The sequence below is a fragment of the Epinephelus lanceolatus genome, chromosome 16 (genome assembly GCF_041903045.1).
Source record: "Epinephelus lanceolatus isolate andai-2023 chromosome 16, ASM4190304v1, whole genome shotgun sequence".
Taxonomy (NCBI): domain Eukaryota; kingdom Metazoa; phylum Chordata; class Actinopteri; order Perciformes; family Serranidae; genus Epinephelus; species Epinephelus lanceolatus.
In genome coordinates this window covers 31771409-31792114 of record NC_135749.1, presented here as the reverse complement: position 1 = coordinate 31792114, position 20706 = coordinate 31771409, and the positions used below count along the sequence as shown (strand labels likewise).

General features: G+C 40.5%; 1 protein-coding gene across 1 annotated transcript; it reads left to right on the top strand.

Moving 5' to 3' along the window:
* Window positions 1-537: 537 nt before the first annotated feature.
* necap1 (NECAP endocytosis associated 1) lies at window positions 538-9919 on the top strand. Its single transcript, XM_033636749.2, has 8 exons — window positions 538-685; window positions 2631-2731; window positions 2883-2987; window positions 3115-3196; window positions 3592-3700; window positions 5100-5247; window positions 5567-5660; window positions 6556-9919. The coding sequence occupies exons 1-8, from the start codon at window positions 591-593 to the stop codon at window positions 6608-6610; spliced, it is 789 nt and encodes a 262-aa protein (XP_033492640.1). The 5' UTR covers window positions 538-590; the 3' UTR covers window positions 6611-9919.
* The last annotated feature ends 10787 nt before the right edge of the window (window positions 9920-20706 follow it).

Below are 20706 nucleotides of genomic sequence, written 5' to 3'. Positions count from 1 at the left end.
TTTAACCCTTGTCATGCATGCTGGTAAGTTAGTACGAATGGTTAGTCTTTATTATTTTTGGTTTAGATTTGGCTATTAATTTTTTCTGACGGAAGTGTTCATCCCACATGAAGTGTTTAAGGGCCATCGGAAATCTGAAAATCTGAAAATAATTCATGTTTTTACAGTTTCTGAGTATGATGAATGGTGTTATTTTGCCAGACATGTTTAATTTAAAAATCCGTAGTAAAATAAATACAAAATAGAGCCATCTAAAGTTGCATGCCCCTCCCCTAAGCCAAAATTAAAAACACAAGTCCCTCCCCAGTGCTGAAAGAAATCTTTGACATGGCTCCCCTTTTTTCGCACCACCCCCTGCCCTCTAATAAGTAACGAACAGTCCCTAATGTAACATTTCTGATGCATTTGGGTTACTGAGTAAGCACGCACGCACACACGCGCGCGCGCACATATACACTAATTTTCACACGCGCGCACGCACACACACAAACACGCACACACACGCAAGCCCCCCCCCTCCCCCCCTTCAGAACAGAACCGAATAAATGAGTCACAACCACGACTCCCACATCAATAACAGTTGAATCAAGATGGCGGCCGAGGGCGAGTACGAGTCGATCCTGTGCGTGAAACCCGATGTCAACGTTTATCGCATCCCGCCGCGAGCTTCAAACCGCGCATACAGGTAAAGAATTCACCGGCCGCCGTGAACGACGCTGTCAAATATGGTTTAACGGTGGTCGGTGTCGTTCGACAGTGCGGGCATTTCACTTTGACTGCTCGCTGCCATAACATGCTTTTCAAGTCACGAATATGGGGCTTTATGTGGTGTGTCTTTGGAAGAGCGCAGATGAAAATCCGTTACCAGTTGAGGGTTTTTACGGTTTGGATCTGTGGCTGGTTCTCTGTGCCGCTTTGTTTTCCTGAGCGGTTGAGCTGTCAGATGTGACGGGGGTATTTGTCATCATGCCGGGTCGATACGGGCGGTCTGCCAGGACAGTTCACTCGCTTGTGTGACAGCTTGGATGTCCTCTTTACACAGTGACATTGTGGATTAGGGGAAAATCGTTTTCAGGGTTTTCTGTCTGCTTGAGGTCGTCATGAGAAATTAAAACTTTATGTCTACTCTAGACATGCAGGTGTGTAATACCATGGGTGGGCATAGGCATACAGGCAGGGATTATAAAAGAATAAATTAATAAATCATAAGATGTTCATAAGCAACCTTTTACATAGATCCATAAGGCCAACAACCTCACATGATCGATTTTTGTCCCACTTCAGATACAGTACAAGTTAAGAAGTTAGACAGAGAGGTGTGGATGTTACCCACCTTTCTATTCATGCACAAACCCAAATTAATATATAACTAGTCTGTATTAGCTATAAAAATAGTTTCCAAGATAAATATGAAGGGACACAAGATGATTAAAGGGATGAGAGAAATTAAGTTTAATCAACGTTTCTCATGTACTACTGGATACTTTCACCTTTGTGAGCCTCAAAAATCCTTAAAACAAGTAAAACACATAACACTTTAATTTCTTCATATCTCTAAAAGTTCTTCAAATTACATAAAAACTGTCTTCCTACTCACAGCAAAGCTATGACCTGTTACATGGGTACTAATATGTTCCTGAAGGGTGTAACTATAGTAGTAGTTTTTGTCATTTGCAATGATTCAGATCTCACAGAATATCACAGATTTAGCTGATTATAATATGCTGCCACTTGGCATATCCATAGCCTCACATGTTTTCTCATCATGGAAGTATTAAGCAGGACGTTGTTGGTTATTGAAATCCAGATTTCAGTGGTTAAAGGGATAGTTTGGATCTGTCGAAGTGTGGTTGTATGAGGAACTTATCCATAGCCAGTGTATTACTACAGTAGGAGGTGGCACAGTACTGCCACAGAAGCTGAGCAATGTACAGTTGTGGAAGGGGGGCAGCAGCAAAATGTAGTTTAGCCAACTGAAAAAGTCCCACTCAAAAAAAAAAAAAGCAGTTTATGTATACTCTATATTGAGAATATAAATTTCCACCGCTTTACCTGGCTGCAGACAGCCCTTTCTAATGCATCAAGTTCCCCATCCATGCTTTAGTCAAAACCGCCAGACTCCTTTAAGAAAAACAATAATTTAAGCTTGCAGAATACAGGAGCTGCTAGTGTACCGCTGCTTTGATCAGTTAATCAGTTTGTTTGTGTAATTGAGTGACTTTGGTGTTTAAGTTGGTTAGTCTAGATTCACTTAAGTCACATAATCATACTGACAAAGAAAATGATAGAGGCAGCCCTCTGTGTTCAGCGATGTTAAATCATTGTTTTTCTCAATGGAGTCTGGCTTAAAACGAAGTGATACATTGGCTTCAGTTTCCTGAAATTGCTGTCTGACAGGAAGGTAAAGTGGTGAAAATATTCTAAATATAGCGTACTCTTGAGCTGATACTTTTTTTAAGATGACTAAAATATGTTTTGTCGCTAACCCCCGCAAAGACCCCACTTCAAAAGATCTGAACTATCTCTTTAAAGCTGTTAAAAGTTAATATGTCAATGTTGATCAATGTTCTGTTAATGTATAGTTCATTTTTATTGGTGTAACGTCAGTCTAACATTGTGTTTGTCTACAGGGCAGCTGACTGGAAGCTGGATACTCCAGACTGGTCTGGTCGAATGAGGATCACAGCCAAGGGCCAAGTGGCGTACGTAAAGCTGGAGGACAAGGTCTCAGGTGTGACCTGTGTGTTACTTTCCCAAATCAGAGACAGTCTAATATGTACCCCAAATATGCTGTAGCTCCCAGGGGTTAATAAATGGATGGATAGGTTACTGTTTTGACACATGGTTCGCTATGTCGTGTCATTTCCCCTTGCGTCCAACAGGGGAGCTGTTTGCCCAGGCACCAATTAAGGAATATCCTGGTGTTGCAGTAGAAACAGTCAGCGACTCTAGCCGTTACTTTGTTTTGCGGATACAGGATGACAACGGTGAGGATGTGCATGTTCTGAAATTGCATTTTTGAAGACTCTGAATCCCCTTTAAGCATGCTGATGTGAAGAACTCAATGTTGACTCTGTTCATGTCAGTTACTGTAACTTCGCCTCTTGTCTGCAGGTCGCAGTGCTTTCATAGGAGTTGGCTTCGGCGACCGAGGGGATGCATTCGATTTCAACGTGGCTTTGCAGGATCATTTCAAGTAAAGCATTGACTTGGTGGTTTTAGTGAAAAAACGTGATTGTCTTCTTCTCCTTGAAATTTATGTAATCTGTTTACGTTCACACTTTAGACAACTTTGAGTCTGGTTTAAAGCATGCACATTCACGGCAGTGAACACAGGACTGATCATCATAATGCAGGCTGTCAGTAGTTTTCTTTCCAAAGTACTGACAGATTTAACCTGTTATGCATTTCCTACTGTCCTGCAGCCATCTGCAGCAGAAGCAACCTAAACAAGATGCTGCCTTTGAGATATACAGCACAGTACTTGTGGAAAGCTGCATGCTGTAGTTTTCCTGGAAACTGCTGAGATGCATTGTTTATTTCTGTATATGTGCTGATGGTTTGTATATGTGTGTCCCTGCCTGCCTGCAGATGGGTGAAACAGGAGAATGAAATTAGTAAAAGCGCCCAGCTCGGTGATTCAGGACCAAAACTGGACTTGGGCTTTAAAGAGGGACAGACCATCACACTCAACATAGGGGTAAGGACCTTAAAGTGTGCGGCTATTACTACATTTTCAAAACATTTTTTATAAAATTATGCTGTTGAAAAGTGCAGAAAGTAATGGTCTTTTGGTCAGTGGTTTTATAATTTAATTAGCCTGCAAGTAGTCAAAATAGTTCGGAAATGACACATTGATTTAGCCGGCTTTTTGGAGAGAACTTTATGCTGCCAAAATAACTTAAAATGGAGCTCAAGTGTAAATGGAGAGCTCAAGTGTTGAGTACCATTTGTAGTTCACAAATCAATTACCGGAAAGTCATAATTTCAATTTAGTTACCAACTCTTCATCACATGGCTCTTGCAAATCAAGTTTTTTTTTAGCTCTTTTTCAACACTAGGGATTAACCACCTAGAGGTTACAAATGTTGGCTAATTTTGCTGCTCTTTAGTTTAGTAGTACTACGACTTTGTTGTACCACATTAAGAACACAACTAGTGCAGTATTCATACTTTACTGGTTAGCTAACATAAGCCTCAGCCACTCTGGAGTTCACATCACCTGGGTTAGGTGTGCACTAGCTAGCGGCGCTGCTCATTCGGCGATTAGCGTTGGTAACACTGTCCCAACCCATTGCTGAGGAAACATTGTGCCCACCTTTGCATCTCATCCCAGCTAGCCCAAGTTTGAGCCACAAAATCATTTAGCATTGCTAACTATGTTATCACTATTAGCTGTGTCAGCAGGACTAGTGGTGCTAACATTTGTTAGTTAACAATGCTAAAGCGGTTTTGCATGTAATTTAGCTGCTTACAAACTGGAGGGTGGGCACATGTGTCCGCAGCAATGCTGTCCTGCCACAATGGGTTGGTAAAGTGTTCCCAGCAGTAATCTTGACCAGGGTGGTGTACAGTGCAGAGCAGCAGAGTCTAGCTAACCATCGGAGACCAGAGGGTGGACAGTGGACGCCACGTTTCTGCATGTTAACACAGCTAGCTGGCTGTCTTTTAGCAAAGCCAACAGAAAATGAAATAAAAGGCAATATATTTACATCACAAAACATTAGAATTATATCACCTCTAAATGGATAGCGCTTGGAAATGTAGCTATAAAGCTCAACGAGTCAATGGAGTGCTGGACTAAAAGGAAAGGCTTCTTGTATTTCATGTCATTCTGCAATTTTTGCTTAAAAAGTAAGTGGTTAGTTGCAGGTTTGTGGGTGTTGTGCTCTTGAAGGCAAAACTAACCGAAACTAACATACCTTGTCGATACTCAATTACGTACTAAACTTGTCTCTAAAAGGCATTTAGCAGCAGTGACATGAAAAGAAATGATAAAACACAATGAAAAAAAACAAGACGTTTTTCTAATGTGGAAAGGGAGTAAGCTCAAAGTTGTGTCAAGAAAATGAGAGATGTATTTTTTCTTCTGTCTCCAGCAAGGTAAAAAGAGGGACAAACCCCGCCCACAAGGCTCAGGTGGATTTGGACTCCTCCCACCACCCCCTGGAGGCAAGATAGCCCCTCCTCCTTCATTAGGCTCATCCAATCACAACATAGTTCCCCAGACAGGGGACATGGCAACAGGTAGATGGCAGTCTCAGTTAATTAAAGCTGCACATAAGTATAAATCACTCTCTGTGCATCAGTATTAGTAATCACAGCCAGTATGCATGTTAAATGTAGGCAAATAGAGCATCTTAACACGTGCAGTGTCTGGAGTCTTTTTCACATTATCTTTATCTCCTACAGGACTGACCTATATTCTTTATCACTGTGTTAATTAGTTGCTTGTTAAATGAGATGTATGTGTTAGAGCTTCAGGCAGCAGAAAATGAAGTGAAATGTGTGTCAGTTTGTGAGCTGCGTCTAATGAGCTCTGTATGTCTCTGTGTGTCTCTGTCAGGCTGCCTGTTGGAGCTGGACAGTAGTAACTCTAACACAGTGGTTCAGTCGAATGCTAGTTCAGATGTTTGGGGAGACTTCTCCGCTCCTGCAAGGTAGATGACCTCATTTCTTTAAAAATAGATGTCTGCCAAAAGTATGTGGACACCCATTTGTCACCTAGGGAAACCTTTACACAAAGTGTTGACACCTAACCGTTCCCATTCATACACAGGAGCATTAGTGAGGTCAAACCTTGGTGTTGGGTGATAAGGCCGGCACAGGATCTCGTTCAGGGCTACCCAGAGCTTTACATCTATCCCAAGGACAACATTTTAGCACTGATATACACTTAAACAACAACACCTGGAAAAAGATCAGCTCCGATCTTTCTTGTGGGCTATGATAGGTGCTCGTTATGGGCACTTAGCAACTTTAGATGCAGCCTGCCTCCACCTGCTAAGGTTTGCACAAGAGTAGGTACCAAAGTAGCACCCAGTGCTAGACCTCACGTTTCCAGGTGGTAAAAGACGCGGCATGTGTCCTGGCCCTAAAGCCAGCTGCTTGCTTGCTACAATCTTTGATCTGAACTGGGCTAACAGATAAAACAAAGTGATCATGCTGTCATCATGGTCAATAAAGGGACTCAAATGGTATTGTAAAAAGATTGGGAACATCTGACAGTGATTGATAAACTGATAAACTAGTCTGTGAGCAGCAAAATGTATGCAAAAATGAGTGTCCATGTACTTTTGCCCATATAATCTAAATGTACTTGCCATGTAAAATGTTCTAGGAAGGGGTTTACATTTTGTGCATGTTATGCAGTATACAAATTTAAGTTTAAAATGGCATGTTGTTAGTTCTTTTGTTTATCGTTTAGTATGTTTTTTTTTAGTAGACATAAAGGTGATAACATGCAGAACGCAGGTACTGTCCTTTTGATAAGATATATGAGGTATTAGAATAGTACATGAAGGAAAAGCCTAACATCAGTTCATGTGTTTCCAGCTCGGTTCCACCACCATCACGGCCACAGAACGCCGGAAACTGGATCCAGTTTTGAGCCGTCAGCCATCCCATCGGCTGTGATTTCCATCTCACCACCCACATCCGTGTCTGTAGCTTCCTGTGCATCACAATGAGAGTAACTCCCCACACACTGATCCCAAAGCAGAGACATGAACCTCCACTGAGCTGTAGAAACAACTCATTTCATTCAGAAAGAATCAGAGTTCTTTCAACTATTCTTGACAGGAAATGAATCTGTTTAAGCCATTACATGATATGAGCCATTTCCAAAAATATTTAAGGGCTATGTGTGACGTCCTGAGTAGCAGGTGTTCCTCTTTTATGTGTCTGCGTCGCCTCCCCAGCAGATGGCTCTCTGAGCAGAGCTTTATCTTTGATCTGGAATGTTTTGTCTCACTGCAGCGGCTCCCCCTGCAGGCGCTGCAGAGTGCTACAGCTCAATGAAAGGCACCTGAGCTTTCTGTAACCTGCTGTGAATAATGTGCAAAGAGCCGCTCAGCTAATGTGAAGACTTCGTTAACTGTCAGACAGTTTCTTTTTTGTTCTACAGATTGGCATTTAGATCTTATTTTGTGTATCAGCCTTATTATTTCTACTGAAATTGAGATTTCATCATTTGCCCTGAAATAATTTTGCAATTACAGCGGCAGTCTTTCTAACTTATTTAAATATAAATCCTGAGAAAAAGCAGTTTGAGACTTATAACAGTTTTTCTCTAAGTAAAGTAGGAGTTATAGACAGAGCGGGGTTTTAAATGTGTCAATCCCATCCTCACACTGTGAACTGTGGAGCAGTACGGCCTCGTCCACGTCTCAAAATTACTGTATTTAAAACATCTACTCTAGATGTAAAGTGTGGTTTGATTACATAATGACAATGCAAGTGGATTTAAAGATGCAAAATGTTCAGGTTAGCTTTGATTCTTTGTAGGATATGAAAATGAAATTGTCAGGATATCAAATGAATGCAGATGCTTAAATCACCTTTATCATGCCTTCTGCTGGTACTTATCACCACAGGAACCAGGAACTATCCATTGTACAGTATTAAGTGTGTTTATAGAATTACTGGGCTTACTTAAAGTTGAATTACGCACTGTAGGTATAAAAGATATGTTCATAGAAATATAGGGGGTACACTAACATTGCTATATTGTATCTCTAAATTTATGTTTATAATGTAAAATCATATGTATTCACTACAAGGTGGCTTACTTTATTTTAACACTGAAATTAGTAGCCAAATCTAGACATGTAGGCTATCAATAATTTACATTTTACATACCTTTTTAGGGGGAAAAAAACTAAGAATGAAACATATTTTGTAGAATTAGGCGATGAGTGACCGTCTGCTGGCAGTAAATTCAAACTACTTAAATATTTAGAGACCTTCTTCACCCCAATCACCTCATCCCAGTTGAATCGCCCATTTCCAAAATCCAGTTAAATTTAATAAATAAGGGAAAAGCAGAGGAGCAGGACTGTAGGACTAGTTATCATTAAGTCCTTGGAAACAAGGTACTTTCCTTAAGGCCCATATCAGTGATCATCAGAGGAAAGAATGAATGTTGGCATGGTTGGCAAGTGAAATATCAGTTTTACTTTTTGCATTAAATATGTTTAAACTATTACTGTCTACCGGATTTACATTTAGATGCACCTCCCACACCTCAGCTAGCTCCCCTTCTGTAACAACCACTCGTATGTTAGAGAGAAAACCAACTGAGGGGAGTTTTGAGACAGTCTTAGTCACAGTGGAAAGAGTGTGATTGCTTCAGAAGTGTACGTGCAGTCACTTTACCTGCTTCTCCATGTTTGTGAAATGAGGCTTTTTAATAGGCACAGTGTTTAGAAAGCTGCAGTTTAACTGCAAAAACTAATTACTGAATGTTTTATGGATGTGAGAGCAGATCTTGATTAAAAATGGCAAGTCCAAAGTTTGGCCTGAGGGCCAGCTGTGGCCTGCAGACCAGTTTTAAAGGCCTGCTGCGTGTCTTTAAAAATATACTATATGTTGCCTGCCACACGATGTTGGTTAATGAAGCAAGATTGGTGTATTTTTTTTCCATTCAAGTCACCATGGCAGGACTTTCAAACAGTGTGTAGACATGCATAAAGTACAAAGCACGCAGGTGGAACTAATGTGTTTCATAAACAGAAGGTAAACAAGCCAACAAACGACAGCCTATAACAGCAGACATTTCCTGCCAGGTAGCAGACATGGCCACAGCAAAGAAGCATAAAGTCGATAGTTAGAGCTGTGGAAAGTGGGATACTTTTTCATTGAAAGATGAAACAGTTGTCTCATTTGTATGACATTTCTTTTATGGAACTCATATGATGTGAGAAGCAGCTGGCCCTCAGGTATTTTCACATTATTTAATCTTGCCCCGATTCCAAAACGTTTGGACACCCCTGTGATAAACAGAGCAGGAAGTGCAGGTAAATACAATTCCAGATATGGAAGTTGTTCTGCAAGAGTCTGAAACAGTGCTGAGGTTTGACAGCAGACTGAGACAATCTGAGGAAAAAAATTGGAACTTAAAGGAATAGTTTGACAAATTAGGAGGTATGTTATTTGCATTCTGATTGCATTAAATGCTGATTAGATGAGATGATTGATCTCACTCCAGCAGCCAGGTAGCGTAGCTTAGCATTAAGACTGGAAACCAGGAAACTGCTAGCTTGGCTCTGCCAAAGAGAACAAAAGATTCTCACTAATTAAAACATATCTCGTTTGTTTATGTTTTCAAAAATATGGAAGTATTTTTAGTATTTTAGTAATTTTAGTACTGGGTGACATTACCTAAAGGATTAAACCTGATGTAGTTATTTCCATGTGGCTTTTTTTTGAGACTGAAGTGAAATTTAAAAAATGTCGTGTTACTAAACCCATGTATAATGTTAGAGATTTAAACAGTTTCAGGACAGACGGCGGGAAAAACAAAATGATTGTCTTACTTCATCTGATGAATGTCTTAATGGCAGCGAATGATATGTTAATATTTGCGCTGAAAAGGCTTTTGGCTGATTGTTTACAGGACTTTGACACATGAATTGTCAAACATTCTTCGACTGTGAATTCATTTTGTTTGCATAGACTTTTAAAGTTTGATGTAATCAAATCACATGAACTGCGTTTAATTGGCATTAAGATACAGGGCTGAGTAATATGATATGTTGACGTGTGTTGTGTTTACATTGCTCTTATTGCTGGCTGAAATATATTAAGAAAAATGTCTCCCATTTCTCACTCATTCCACCCTGGCTGTAAAATCACTGGACTAACACTTTTGATTTATGACCAACTTAATGAGAAAGAGGCAATAAATCCTTTCAAAGGACGTGTGATGTTTTCTTATTTTGAATACATGGAGCACGTATTACAAATTAACACCACAAAGATCAGTGACAGAGTTTACATTCACAAAATATTCCAGTTTTTGCAACTATTCCAAAAAAAGAAAGTATCCCTACTATGCTGTTTACATGGCTGTTGAAAATAATAATTCCACTAAGATTCCCATTGACATGCAGCGTTGGCTTCATTTTTTTAGCCCCAGAGACTACTGCTTGGTCAAAGTACGGGAAAGTGGAACAGCTGGAGCCACTTCTGCCATTTTGCTTCAAAATGCATCAAGTTTTCCACCGGTGGCAGACCTGTCAACCCTGAGAACTCAGCCTCCCTCTTTCACTCCTTTAACCACCTTCTTGAAAAGGTCATGGTTGTGATATTTACACATATCCGAAAACTTGTTGATAGTCTTTCATAGGCTGTGCGTTCCAATACCCATACTACCATCCTATATAGTATGCCAGAAAAAGATTTAGTATGTCCCAATACCTAGTATGTGAAGTGCAGTATGCCAAAAATACCAGGATGTTCTACATCTGATGGGATTTTCCAGTGTGTAAGCCAGCATGCTTTTCTGGCCATTCTGACCCACAATCCTCTGCACAGCAAAAGATGCGTCACTTCAACTGAGCCTCAAACAGATAACAGCTCATTGACAGCTTATTGACAGCTGTCACAAGTTGCAATGACGGATGACAGTGCATTCAAGTAACTGATGACCAGTTAAATGGTGATAATAGGTATACTGATTGTGTAAGTGAACAAAATAATCATAAAGACCAAAAAACAAAAGGACATAATTATAAAAATAACTATGACGACAGAGAACTGCAGATGTTATTTCACTGTCCCAAATATAATATTTCAAAATCTACAATCTGTGCAGGTATAGCTTTACAGTTAAAGGGATAGTGCACCCAAAAATAAAAATTCACCCATTATCTACTCACCCATATGCCGAGGGAGTCTCAGGTGAAGTTTTAGAGTCTACACATCACTTGCGGAGATCCCAGGGGAGAGGGTGTAGCAACACAACTCCACCTAATGGAGGCTTAAGGCGCCCCAGATTCAAACGTACAAAAACACATAATTGAAACCACAAAATATCTCCATACTGCTCGTCCGTAGTGATCCAAGTGTCCTGAAGCCCCGACATAAAAAGTTGTTTGGAAAAACGTCATTTGAACTCTGTTTTTAGCCTCATTGTAGCTATGGCTGGCGATGGCTGAATTTTAATTTTTGGGTGCACTATCCCTTTAAGCTACATACATTGCAAAGACACAACAGCAGATCCCCCCGGGTTGATCTCCGTCTCTAGAGTGCTAGGTGACTGGTTTTTGTTTTATCTCCAAGGTAACAGATATAAAAGTAAGAGGGTCAAAGTTCACGGTGTAACATTATGAGACAGTAGTATGTCCCGATTGTGTGCATACTGCATGCAACAGTACATACTTTTAAAAGTCGGTGTATTTCTTCCTCCAACCAATCTTCTCTTTAGTCTCTTACACAGACCCCGATGACATCAGCACGCTGGCTGAATCTGTCGTCTGTGGACATTCCCATAGAAAAGTTGTAATAGAACTAGTGCTGGCTCCCAGCGGCAGTGATGTGATTGGATCCAAATCCGTGTACTTCCGTACTTCCTCGACCAATGGCTGATTAGCTTTGCCTTACACCCGCCTACACCGGAATTGCTGTTTCCCGAATTGTTGTCCGTAGTACAACAGAAAAGGAAGTGTTCAGTGCATCGCAAGAAGAGATTAAAATGGATATGATTTCATTTGATTCAGCTATATTGCAGAGCTGCAACATCTCGGTTACATGTAACACACGGCAACGCCGTCACGTGGTCTGGATATCCCTGCCCATTTCTATTACAAAATGAAAGACGAATGTCCCCAGACTCCCATTCCGAAGTACAGGAGTCACGCGAGACTATCTTCTCTTTGGCATGCATCACTACTCAGTCTTGCAAACTGTTAGTTAGCTGGTTTGTTGCAGGAGGCCTTGTGTCGCAACTGGGATTAAAAACTCCAGGTGAGACGCTAATTCCAAATGTGCTACATATATGTCCAAAAGATGTGCCTAAACCAGAATAATACCTGCATATCTCACGTCTTAATGGGAAAATGCTACGGTGAGAGTGAGGCCTAATAGAGTGGGGCAGGGATTGCTGATTTTTGTAGGCTGACCCAGAGGTGGAGTGTCCGCTTTATTGACAGGCAGCTGCTGTCTGTTGAGTCTTTACCGTAGATGCATAACAATAATATTAATGATAATATTAACTAGTTACCAAACCTCAAGATGGCATCTATTCAGTCCAATAGGGTGGTGCAGGGATGATGTTTTTTTGTAAGCTGACGCAGATATTAGCATCACACTGGTTCACTGAACAAAGGCTAATGGGATTCTTTGATGGGACTATCATTATCAAAACCATTTACAAAATTTACAAAACAAATGACCTCTTATATGGCCCCACATCTTCTACAGCAAGATGGAAACCTTAGAGCATAAGGACTATAAAAGGGACCAGGGCTGTTGTGATATAATAATATTTTACATAACTGCTGTACTTTTGAGTTACGAGGCACCTGCGAGACTGATGACCTGACCTTTGACACACAGCAGGAAGTCAGTGAGACAGAAGGGCAGAACTGTTATTATTAGCAGCAGGAGAGATGGCTGAAACTGTGAAAATGAGATCCAAGTTTTTCTGATTTCACCTGAAGCCCTTGACCCACCCCTGCACCTCAGTGAAAATACACTTTGCTGATAAAACTTAAAATTTGAACTCTAGGACTTTTGCTGAACTTTCATAGATTGTTTTTGCTACTTTTACATAAATAAAGGCTCTAAATACAACCTCCACTGCTATCCTTTGCTCTTGCACCATCAGTTATACTCTCTATAAGGAGCTTGTAAGGTAAGAAAGAGAGACGGCCAAAGTAGAAGTGAGAAATATTGCGCAAGATCAGGACATGACCTCACTGAGCTTTTAGCCCTGCTGACAGGCTGAAAAAGAGAGCAGCAGACAGTCAGCTGGGCGGACAGACTGAGGGCGATAAGAGGAAACCAGCTTCCTCAGGAACTCGATTCATCTCCCATTCACTTTCTTGTCACCTTTCATCATCTCTGAGGCCATTTTAGTCTTTTGGTGCTTAGCTAAAACATGACCGAACATGCCTTATCTCTGGTCTGTGGGTTTGAACTCTGTGTGTGTGTGTGAGTGTGCAGTAGTGGAAGTAACTAAGTACATTAACTCAAGAGGTACTTAAACTTTACTTGAGTATTTTAATCTTATGTTACTTTATACTTAAACTACAATTTGGAGGCAAATATTGTACTTAACATCTGATCAATATTTATTTATGTATTTAAAATTGTTGAAATATGCTCCACCTCCACCAGCAGCCTTTTTGCCAAAAGAAAATATTGGCATTGTATTTTTCTGCAAACCACAAATACCTTATAATATCAACGTTTCTGTTGGGATAGTGCCATGAAGAGCGGTTGTTTTTTACAGACTCATTGCTACATTTCCTGCTCAGACACTGAAAAAGAAAGCGGTTGTTTTTTACCAAGTTATGACTGCATTTCTGGCTAAGATCGTGCCAAAGCAAGCAATTATCTTTTAAAGAGATATCACTGCATTTCCTGCCAGGATAGTGATAAAAAAAAAAAAAAACACAGTTGTTTTTTTTCATCGCTGCATTTTCAGTTGTTGTAGTGCCTCTAAAAGCATTTTTTTTTTTTTTTTTTTTACAGATACAACACTGCATTTCCTGCTGGGATAGTTCCATGAAAAGTGGTTCTTTTTAACCAAGACATTTTAGACACCAAGACACCTTTCTCAGCCATGATTGTGACAATAAAACTGGGTTGTTAAGCCAAATCATAATTTTTTCCAAACCCTAACAAAGTGATTTTTTAATTACATTTTGGCAGTTTTGTACTTTTGTAAGTAAAATCTTGAATGCAGGACTTTTATCGGGAAGAGAGTATTTTTACAGAGCAGTATTGTTACTTTTACTCAAGTAAAAACTGTGAGTACCTCTTTCACCACTGTGTATATGTGTGTTTTTGTGTGTGTGTTTGTGTGAGAAAGTGAGTCTCTTTTGATCTGGGTCACCTCCTCCTATGTAACTCACACCGAGCAGCACATCTCTCTTTCTCACACATGTCATCTGGATGGATTCATTTGGATCCATGTCATAGCCAAACATAAATTACAGAGAATTCAGGACTTTTAATATACTTGATATCCCTGCATGCTCGCTGAAGATTTTGTTTCCCTCTCTTGGGAAAGATCCCATTTATCATCATCAGCATGATGAGGGATCAGATTAAGGCTCAGGCTGTAACTTAAAAACAAACTGCACAGCGTTCCCATCATATTAGCTATAACTGGATTTTTCATAAACATCAGAGTGTGGTCAGTCTGTCTAGTCTGTTAGGGGTCAGGCAAACAGACAGACGGATAGATGTCCAACTTGCTCTTAGAGGATTTAGGTCATTTATTCTATTCTTAGCTTAGCATCACTTTCAAAGCTACATACATCAGCACTTCATAAAATAAATTGACAAGTACATTTTTAATTTGGCTTGAGGTTGTGATGAGAAGAATTCAGAGCAGGTGTCCAGAGATGGTGTTGCAGTCAGGATATGTCATGTACCTATTAGAGGAGATCCGCTTGCCTCCTTCACATCCAAACGAGATGCCAGTCTGCGTTCATGTGCTACTCTGAAGCTACGACACAAGCAGAACCCCAGGTTTGCAGTTTTTTAAATTTTTTTATTTTTAGGCACAGTAAGGACAACAGTGCTGGTCAGTTTCAGTCAAGACTGAAATATCACATGAGTTGAAGGTGACACACACCACTTGCTTTGTCTCCTCTGTGGTGCCAAGAATGAATTCCCTGAAGATCCAATTCCAAAGAAAAAGTGACTAACACCTCTCCTGGAGGAGAGGGGAATGAACAAACAAGCGCGCATCCCCTTGTTACATTTTTTCCCAATGAAGATGTCCCATCATTCGCTGTGCATCAGCAAACAGGCTAAGCAACATGTCACTTGCTTGAAAAACCACTCACTCTGGCGCTCTTCCAGCAAAGCTTTGCACACCTCAAACATATTGTCAGAGCAACAGGAAGCCAATGCGTAGGCTCAATCATGTCTCAATAGGCTACCTGAATGTTGTCTCTTGAATAGCATATCTAGACATTTTGTTGCACCCTTTCTGCTGGAGTCCGCTGGCTCAGTGTATGTCAAGAGGAGGTGTAAAGCAGGTATTATATAACAAAAGGTGGGGACATTCACAACTATGTTTGTGGCGACCAAACCAAGTAATTTTAAACAAGAACATGATGTCATAACCCTAACCAAATGTTTTTTTTTGCCTAAACCTAACTAGATGTCAACCACAGTGGTGTCATGACATAAACATGGAAATTTAAATGTAAAGAAACATAGCCTACGTAAAGTTTCAACATTTCTGCTACATATGAAATGAACAAATGTAACATATCCACGGTCGGCAGAAATGTACAATGCCAACAACATTTATTCTGGTGATTAGGTTGTTTTCAGAGAGTCTCCCCTGAAACTCTTCTTACCATCCAACGAGCACTTTGGTTGAGGCACAGCACCTTTACACTGAGTCTCTTCACTATATGTCTCCTATAAACCTTTCAGCTTTCCTAATCTTAAAATATAAGTCTGCCACATTCATCATCTGAACAAGAAACAAACTTGAACTTAGATCATAATTTAAACATTTTATATCATGTTTATATCTTTTAATTTTTCCAGCAGAACCTGAATGCAGCATAATAGTTAGAATAACAGCTACTCTACAGGTATGTGATAACATTACGCACGCACTTATAAGCAGAAACGTGTCAATTCCACAAATATAACACAATATCACCATATGCCATATTATGTGTCACTTCATGACCTCTGCTTTTATTTATTACCACATTAAAATGATATATTTATGATCTGTTCCCTTGTCAGCTTCTAGCCTATCCTTTCTCACTTTCTCACCGACACTTTGGCAAGACAAACACACAGGCACTCACACTAGCTGTTGCACAACCCAGGCATACTTAAGACACATAGCGATAATGCAACATATCAGGTGAAATGTCAGGAGTGGAATAGTTCACAGGCCACTGGCCAGACACCCCCCCCCCCTTTGGTCTCTCGGACCTGCCCCTCAAGTGTGATACGATAATCAAACTGTCTCCCTTTAACAAGCTCGCTAATTCATGAGTTTTGGCTCAGGTTGGTTTGTGAGACATTCTTGAGTTGTTATTCCCCGCAGATGATCTCTTTATCTCAACTCCACTTTAGTAACATCCAGAATTTTTGGCTCAAACCAGTGGTGATATATTATTTGGCATACTGGATGCTGGAGTGGTTTAGCTGCTGTTGGGATAAGTGTTTAAAGGTCAAAGTCACTTTTTGCTTTGAAGTTTTCAGGGAAACCTGAACCAACACTTTGACAGCATGATTTAGGTGGCGGCATGTGTGTGGGTGCCAGGGGAGTTCGCGGCCAGTAGGTCAGTTTGTGTGAATACTTGTTGGCAATATGCGCAGTGATGAAAGAAGTATTCAGATCTTTCGCTTATAGGTCCAGTGTGTGGGATTTAGAGGGATATATTGGCAGAAATGGTATATAATATTCATAACAATGTTTTAATCAGTGTATAATAACCTGAAACTAAGAATCACCGTGTTTTTGTTACCTTAGAATGAGCCTTTTGTATCTACATACTGAGCAGCTCCTCTTCCATGTAGTCCACCATGTTGTTCTTCAGTAGCCCAGAATGGATGAACCAAACACTGCCTCTAAATAGGGTTATTCAGGTTTTCATATCAGCCACCGTGGTTCTCCTACACGCTTGGTACACCAGAGTGTATTTTAGCTGGTTGCAATCTACAACCTTGCCACTAGATGTCACTAAATCCTACACACTAGACCTTTACATAAAAGTAGCAATACCACAATATAACAATACTGTTACAAGTAAAAGTCCTGCCTTCAAACTCCTCTCGGGCTTCCCACACTTGGCTGCCCATCCATATGGATTACCAGAGAGTGAGTGTTTAGCTGCCAGTCTAAAGGTAAGGGATGCAGGCCTTCCTGTTTCCTTGCTGCCCTGGCACTGATCAGACGGCCACCACTCGGTCAGCTTGCTCTCCGTTGTTCAACGGTGCTTAGGATCAGTACTCCATTGACAGTTCAATTGCAGACATTAAACACACAGACAATAACTTAATATGGAAAAGGAGGAAACACCACTGTCTGTCTTCCTCATAGCACTCAGGAACATCTCATCAACTGCAGTCCCACATCTGGTCCGAATTGTCTCTCTTAATTACTTTGGCACATCCCCATTTCAAAGTAACACAAGCTCTATCTATGCCTTGGTGAGCTCAACCCACCTTACCTGACAGCCACGCAGGATCCCCAGTAGGGCACAGTGTGCTGTGACGGTATACACAAGTCTGATTAAGGCTGTCTGCACACAGTTCTCAACATGGAGGTAGTTAAGCCAACGGCTAGCAGCTGACAGTGCTAATAGTGCTAACATGCTAACAGTGGTAACAGCGCCATTGATTTTGATAACTTAATAATAACTAGATAATGGACGCAAAGATGGCACCTATTCATTTCAATGCAGTTACTTGTCTGGCACCTGCAAGTTCCCCCTTGGCTCATAGACTTTACATTGTGATGACATCAGGGATTTTTTTAATCATTTTTCTAGACTCAAGGAAAGTTTTACAAATGTAAAACCACTATGGTTCAAAAATTCAGAAAAGAAAGAGTCATAATTGACCTTGTTTGTAGTTCCAAGTGTCCTGTCAACAGTTTTATAGATGTGTCTTTTACAATGGGGGTCTATGGGGAAAATGCTTTTTGGGCCGCAGGTGATTTTTTCAGTGCAATACTGCAAGTGGCCACTGGGGAAATTGGGTGCAATGCTGAGTGGTGTTCCTGGGGTCCTGAACAGTGCTGACAGAACTAACAGTAGGTGCTACTGTGTGACTCACATGCGCTAACATTCATGTGCAGCCGGACCATCTACCTCAAATCTGGACAGAGAAGCTCAACACACACAGACACACACAGACACACACAGAAACACACAGCTGCTATATTAATGCACAGCTGCTATATTAATGCTCTGAACTTTTAAGTAAAAGTTCAAAAGTATTAACATTAAAATATGCTTAAAATAAAAGTCCTCATTATGTAGAATGCAAAGTTTCAGAATCTTATATATTATATTATTGGATTTTAATTATAGTTGCATGAATGTGTTGATCACTTTGAAGTTACAGCTTGTAAAGGTGGAGCTAATTTGAAGTGCTGTAAATGTACTGCTGGGTAGCTTAATCTATAATAGCCTAGTAGGTAATCACAGTGTATCAGATGATTTATATTTTGTATTACTGGTAAATAGTACAATATTTGCCTCTGAACTGTAGTGGAGAAGTACAGAGTAGCATAAAATGGAAATATAGTATCATAGTATTAGTTACTTTTCACACTGTTGAGTGCATAAAAGTGCACATCCTGTGTTGGTGCCCTGTCATACCCCGACTGACTACGCCAAGCCAAGAAAACATATTCGCAAGTGCCTATAAACTCATGTGTGATTTTATATATGCATACATCTAGTTGTTTATTGCTTCTGGGTCAAAGCCTTGTATGTGCAAAATGTCTGCTTTCCAGGAACTAATGAAATCAGGTTTGTTTTTAGCTTTCCGACCATTTGAATGTATCCAGCTGATGCGTAAAGGGTTTAACATGCAAACTTTCATTGGAATTTAAGATATTATGGCGACTAAAAATGGATTTACAAGGTTGATTAAGTAAAACCTGATATGTATCTGTATGTGTGGATGATATAGAGTTTGTCAGTGAGGCTCAAGACATAAACAAGGCCTTTGACCTTACTGAGATGCTTTAGATCGCAGCTCTTTTTTAGTGCTGTCATCATCAAAATAAACAATAACTGTTTTTTTTTTATTTTTGAAGTTCTGAAGAAAATTAACTGGGAATCAAGATCTAGTGGGTTCTTCTTCAGTGACTCTACATTCTATTTTTAGGCAGATCAGGGGATGAGGGCACTTTTTACGTCCTTACATAGGCCGAATAATTTATCCAGCAGCAGTTTTTTTATTTGTGTTTTCACCTCGGCTTGTTATTTACGACTCCTCCAGTTTTTATTAGACTGGGCAGCGGTTCAGCATTTTGCAGTCTGTCACTGCTCCTGCTCTCCCTCTGACCTCACCGTCCTCTCACTCTGTAAATGCTGCCGACTCTTCCTTTTCCACACAAGTGTCACAGATCAAATGTTTTCTGGCAAACAAATCATACAGTAGCTGGCCCCTGCCTCTGTCGCAGCCTGGGCAATGGAGACCAGAAGTATGACCGGGAGTAAACAAACCTGCATAATCAAACTAGCTAGCAAGCAGGTAATATTAGAAGAGTTTCTTTTGAGTCAGCAACACTTTTATTGGCTAATCAAAGTGAGCAGAAAGCAGAGCCAAAGAGCTGGTTTGCAACGTGGTAATCTTGAATGACACAAAAGAAACTCTCCAATAGATTACACTGACGGTTTTTCATTCACTTTGACCCTGATACTTTTTGCAAAATATGGTTCCAGTTTCTTCATAACACTCAGTTACAGTACATGCATGTTCAACAGTTGGTGCTGTCCACCCCACAAAACTTCTCTTCAATGCATCATCAGCCATCACGTGTAAGTTTACATTAATAATAAGAAAATAATCATTTTAATGCGTTGATTTAGCATTCCACTTGTATGCACATAGGCTACATAAGCTCAATACGATGTTACAGAAATGTCTCTGACCAATGACAATGACGTTCTTTGTGGGACAAACTGATCATATTTCATGGCTCACCTGATCTGTTTCCTGTTGTTTAAATGCTTTGAGCAACAAATAGGACACATCTTCTTTGAGGCATCCATGTTGTTTCGACATTACAATTTAAAGGTCACATTAAAGGCACAAGAACGGCCATCAGAGGAGCACATGAGGGCACCATTGGCCTTGACTTGCAAGGACCCAACTGGAGTCCAGTTTAATTGCTTCTCATTCAGTCGTAGGCAGCATGAGCAGTACCCTACGCCAACAGCGAGTGGGTAAAGTTGGGGATTCGTGAGCACTCGGATGCTCAACAGGCTGGCCCGGTACATACCAAACACTTAAAAGAGTCTTCAAAAATAACTTAAAGGCGCTGTATGTAAGAATGTGGCCAAAACGGTTACTGCACTCAAATTCAAAATACTGCCACGAGTCGTGTCCGCCCCCCCCTCCCCTACAGATTCAAGGTTGCTGGACAGTGCGCGGCCGCATCCGTGATCTTCGGTTTTCCAGCGGACCGTTCAAACAAGTCCGGCTTCTCTGCTGCTAACGCTGCTGCCGGGATACAGCTGAGGAGGAGCTGGCTGCTAATGCTATGTACCAGGACACTGCTAATGCTGCTTGCCGTGTTGCTGTAGCTCAGTCGTAACTGTAACTGATACTGAGACTCTACTGACTGCGTGAGTGGTAGACGGCGGTGGGTGGCGCAACAGGCCAAAACACAAATTCAAAACATAAACATGATTTGCAGACTGTAAAATATTTTTTTAAATGCGAATATTCTAGCTGTACTATTGACAGTGAGATCAGTATGTTATATGAACATTATTCCTTAGTCTCTGTGACATATTAGGAGGATTTTAT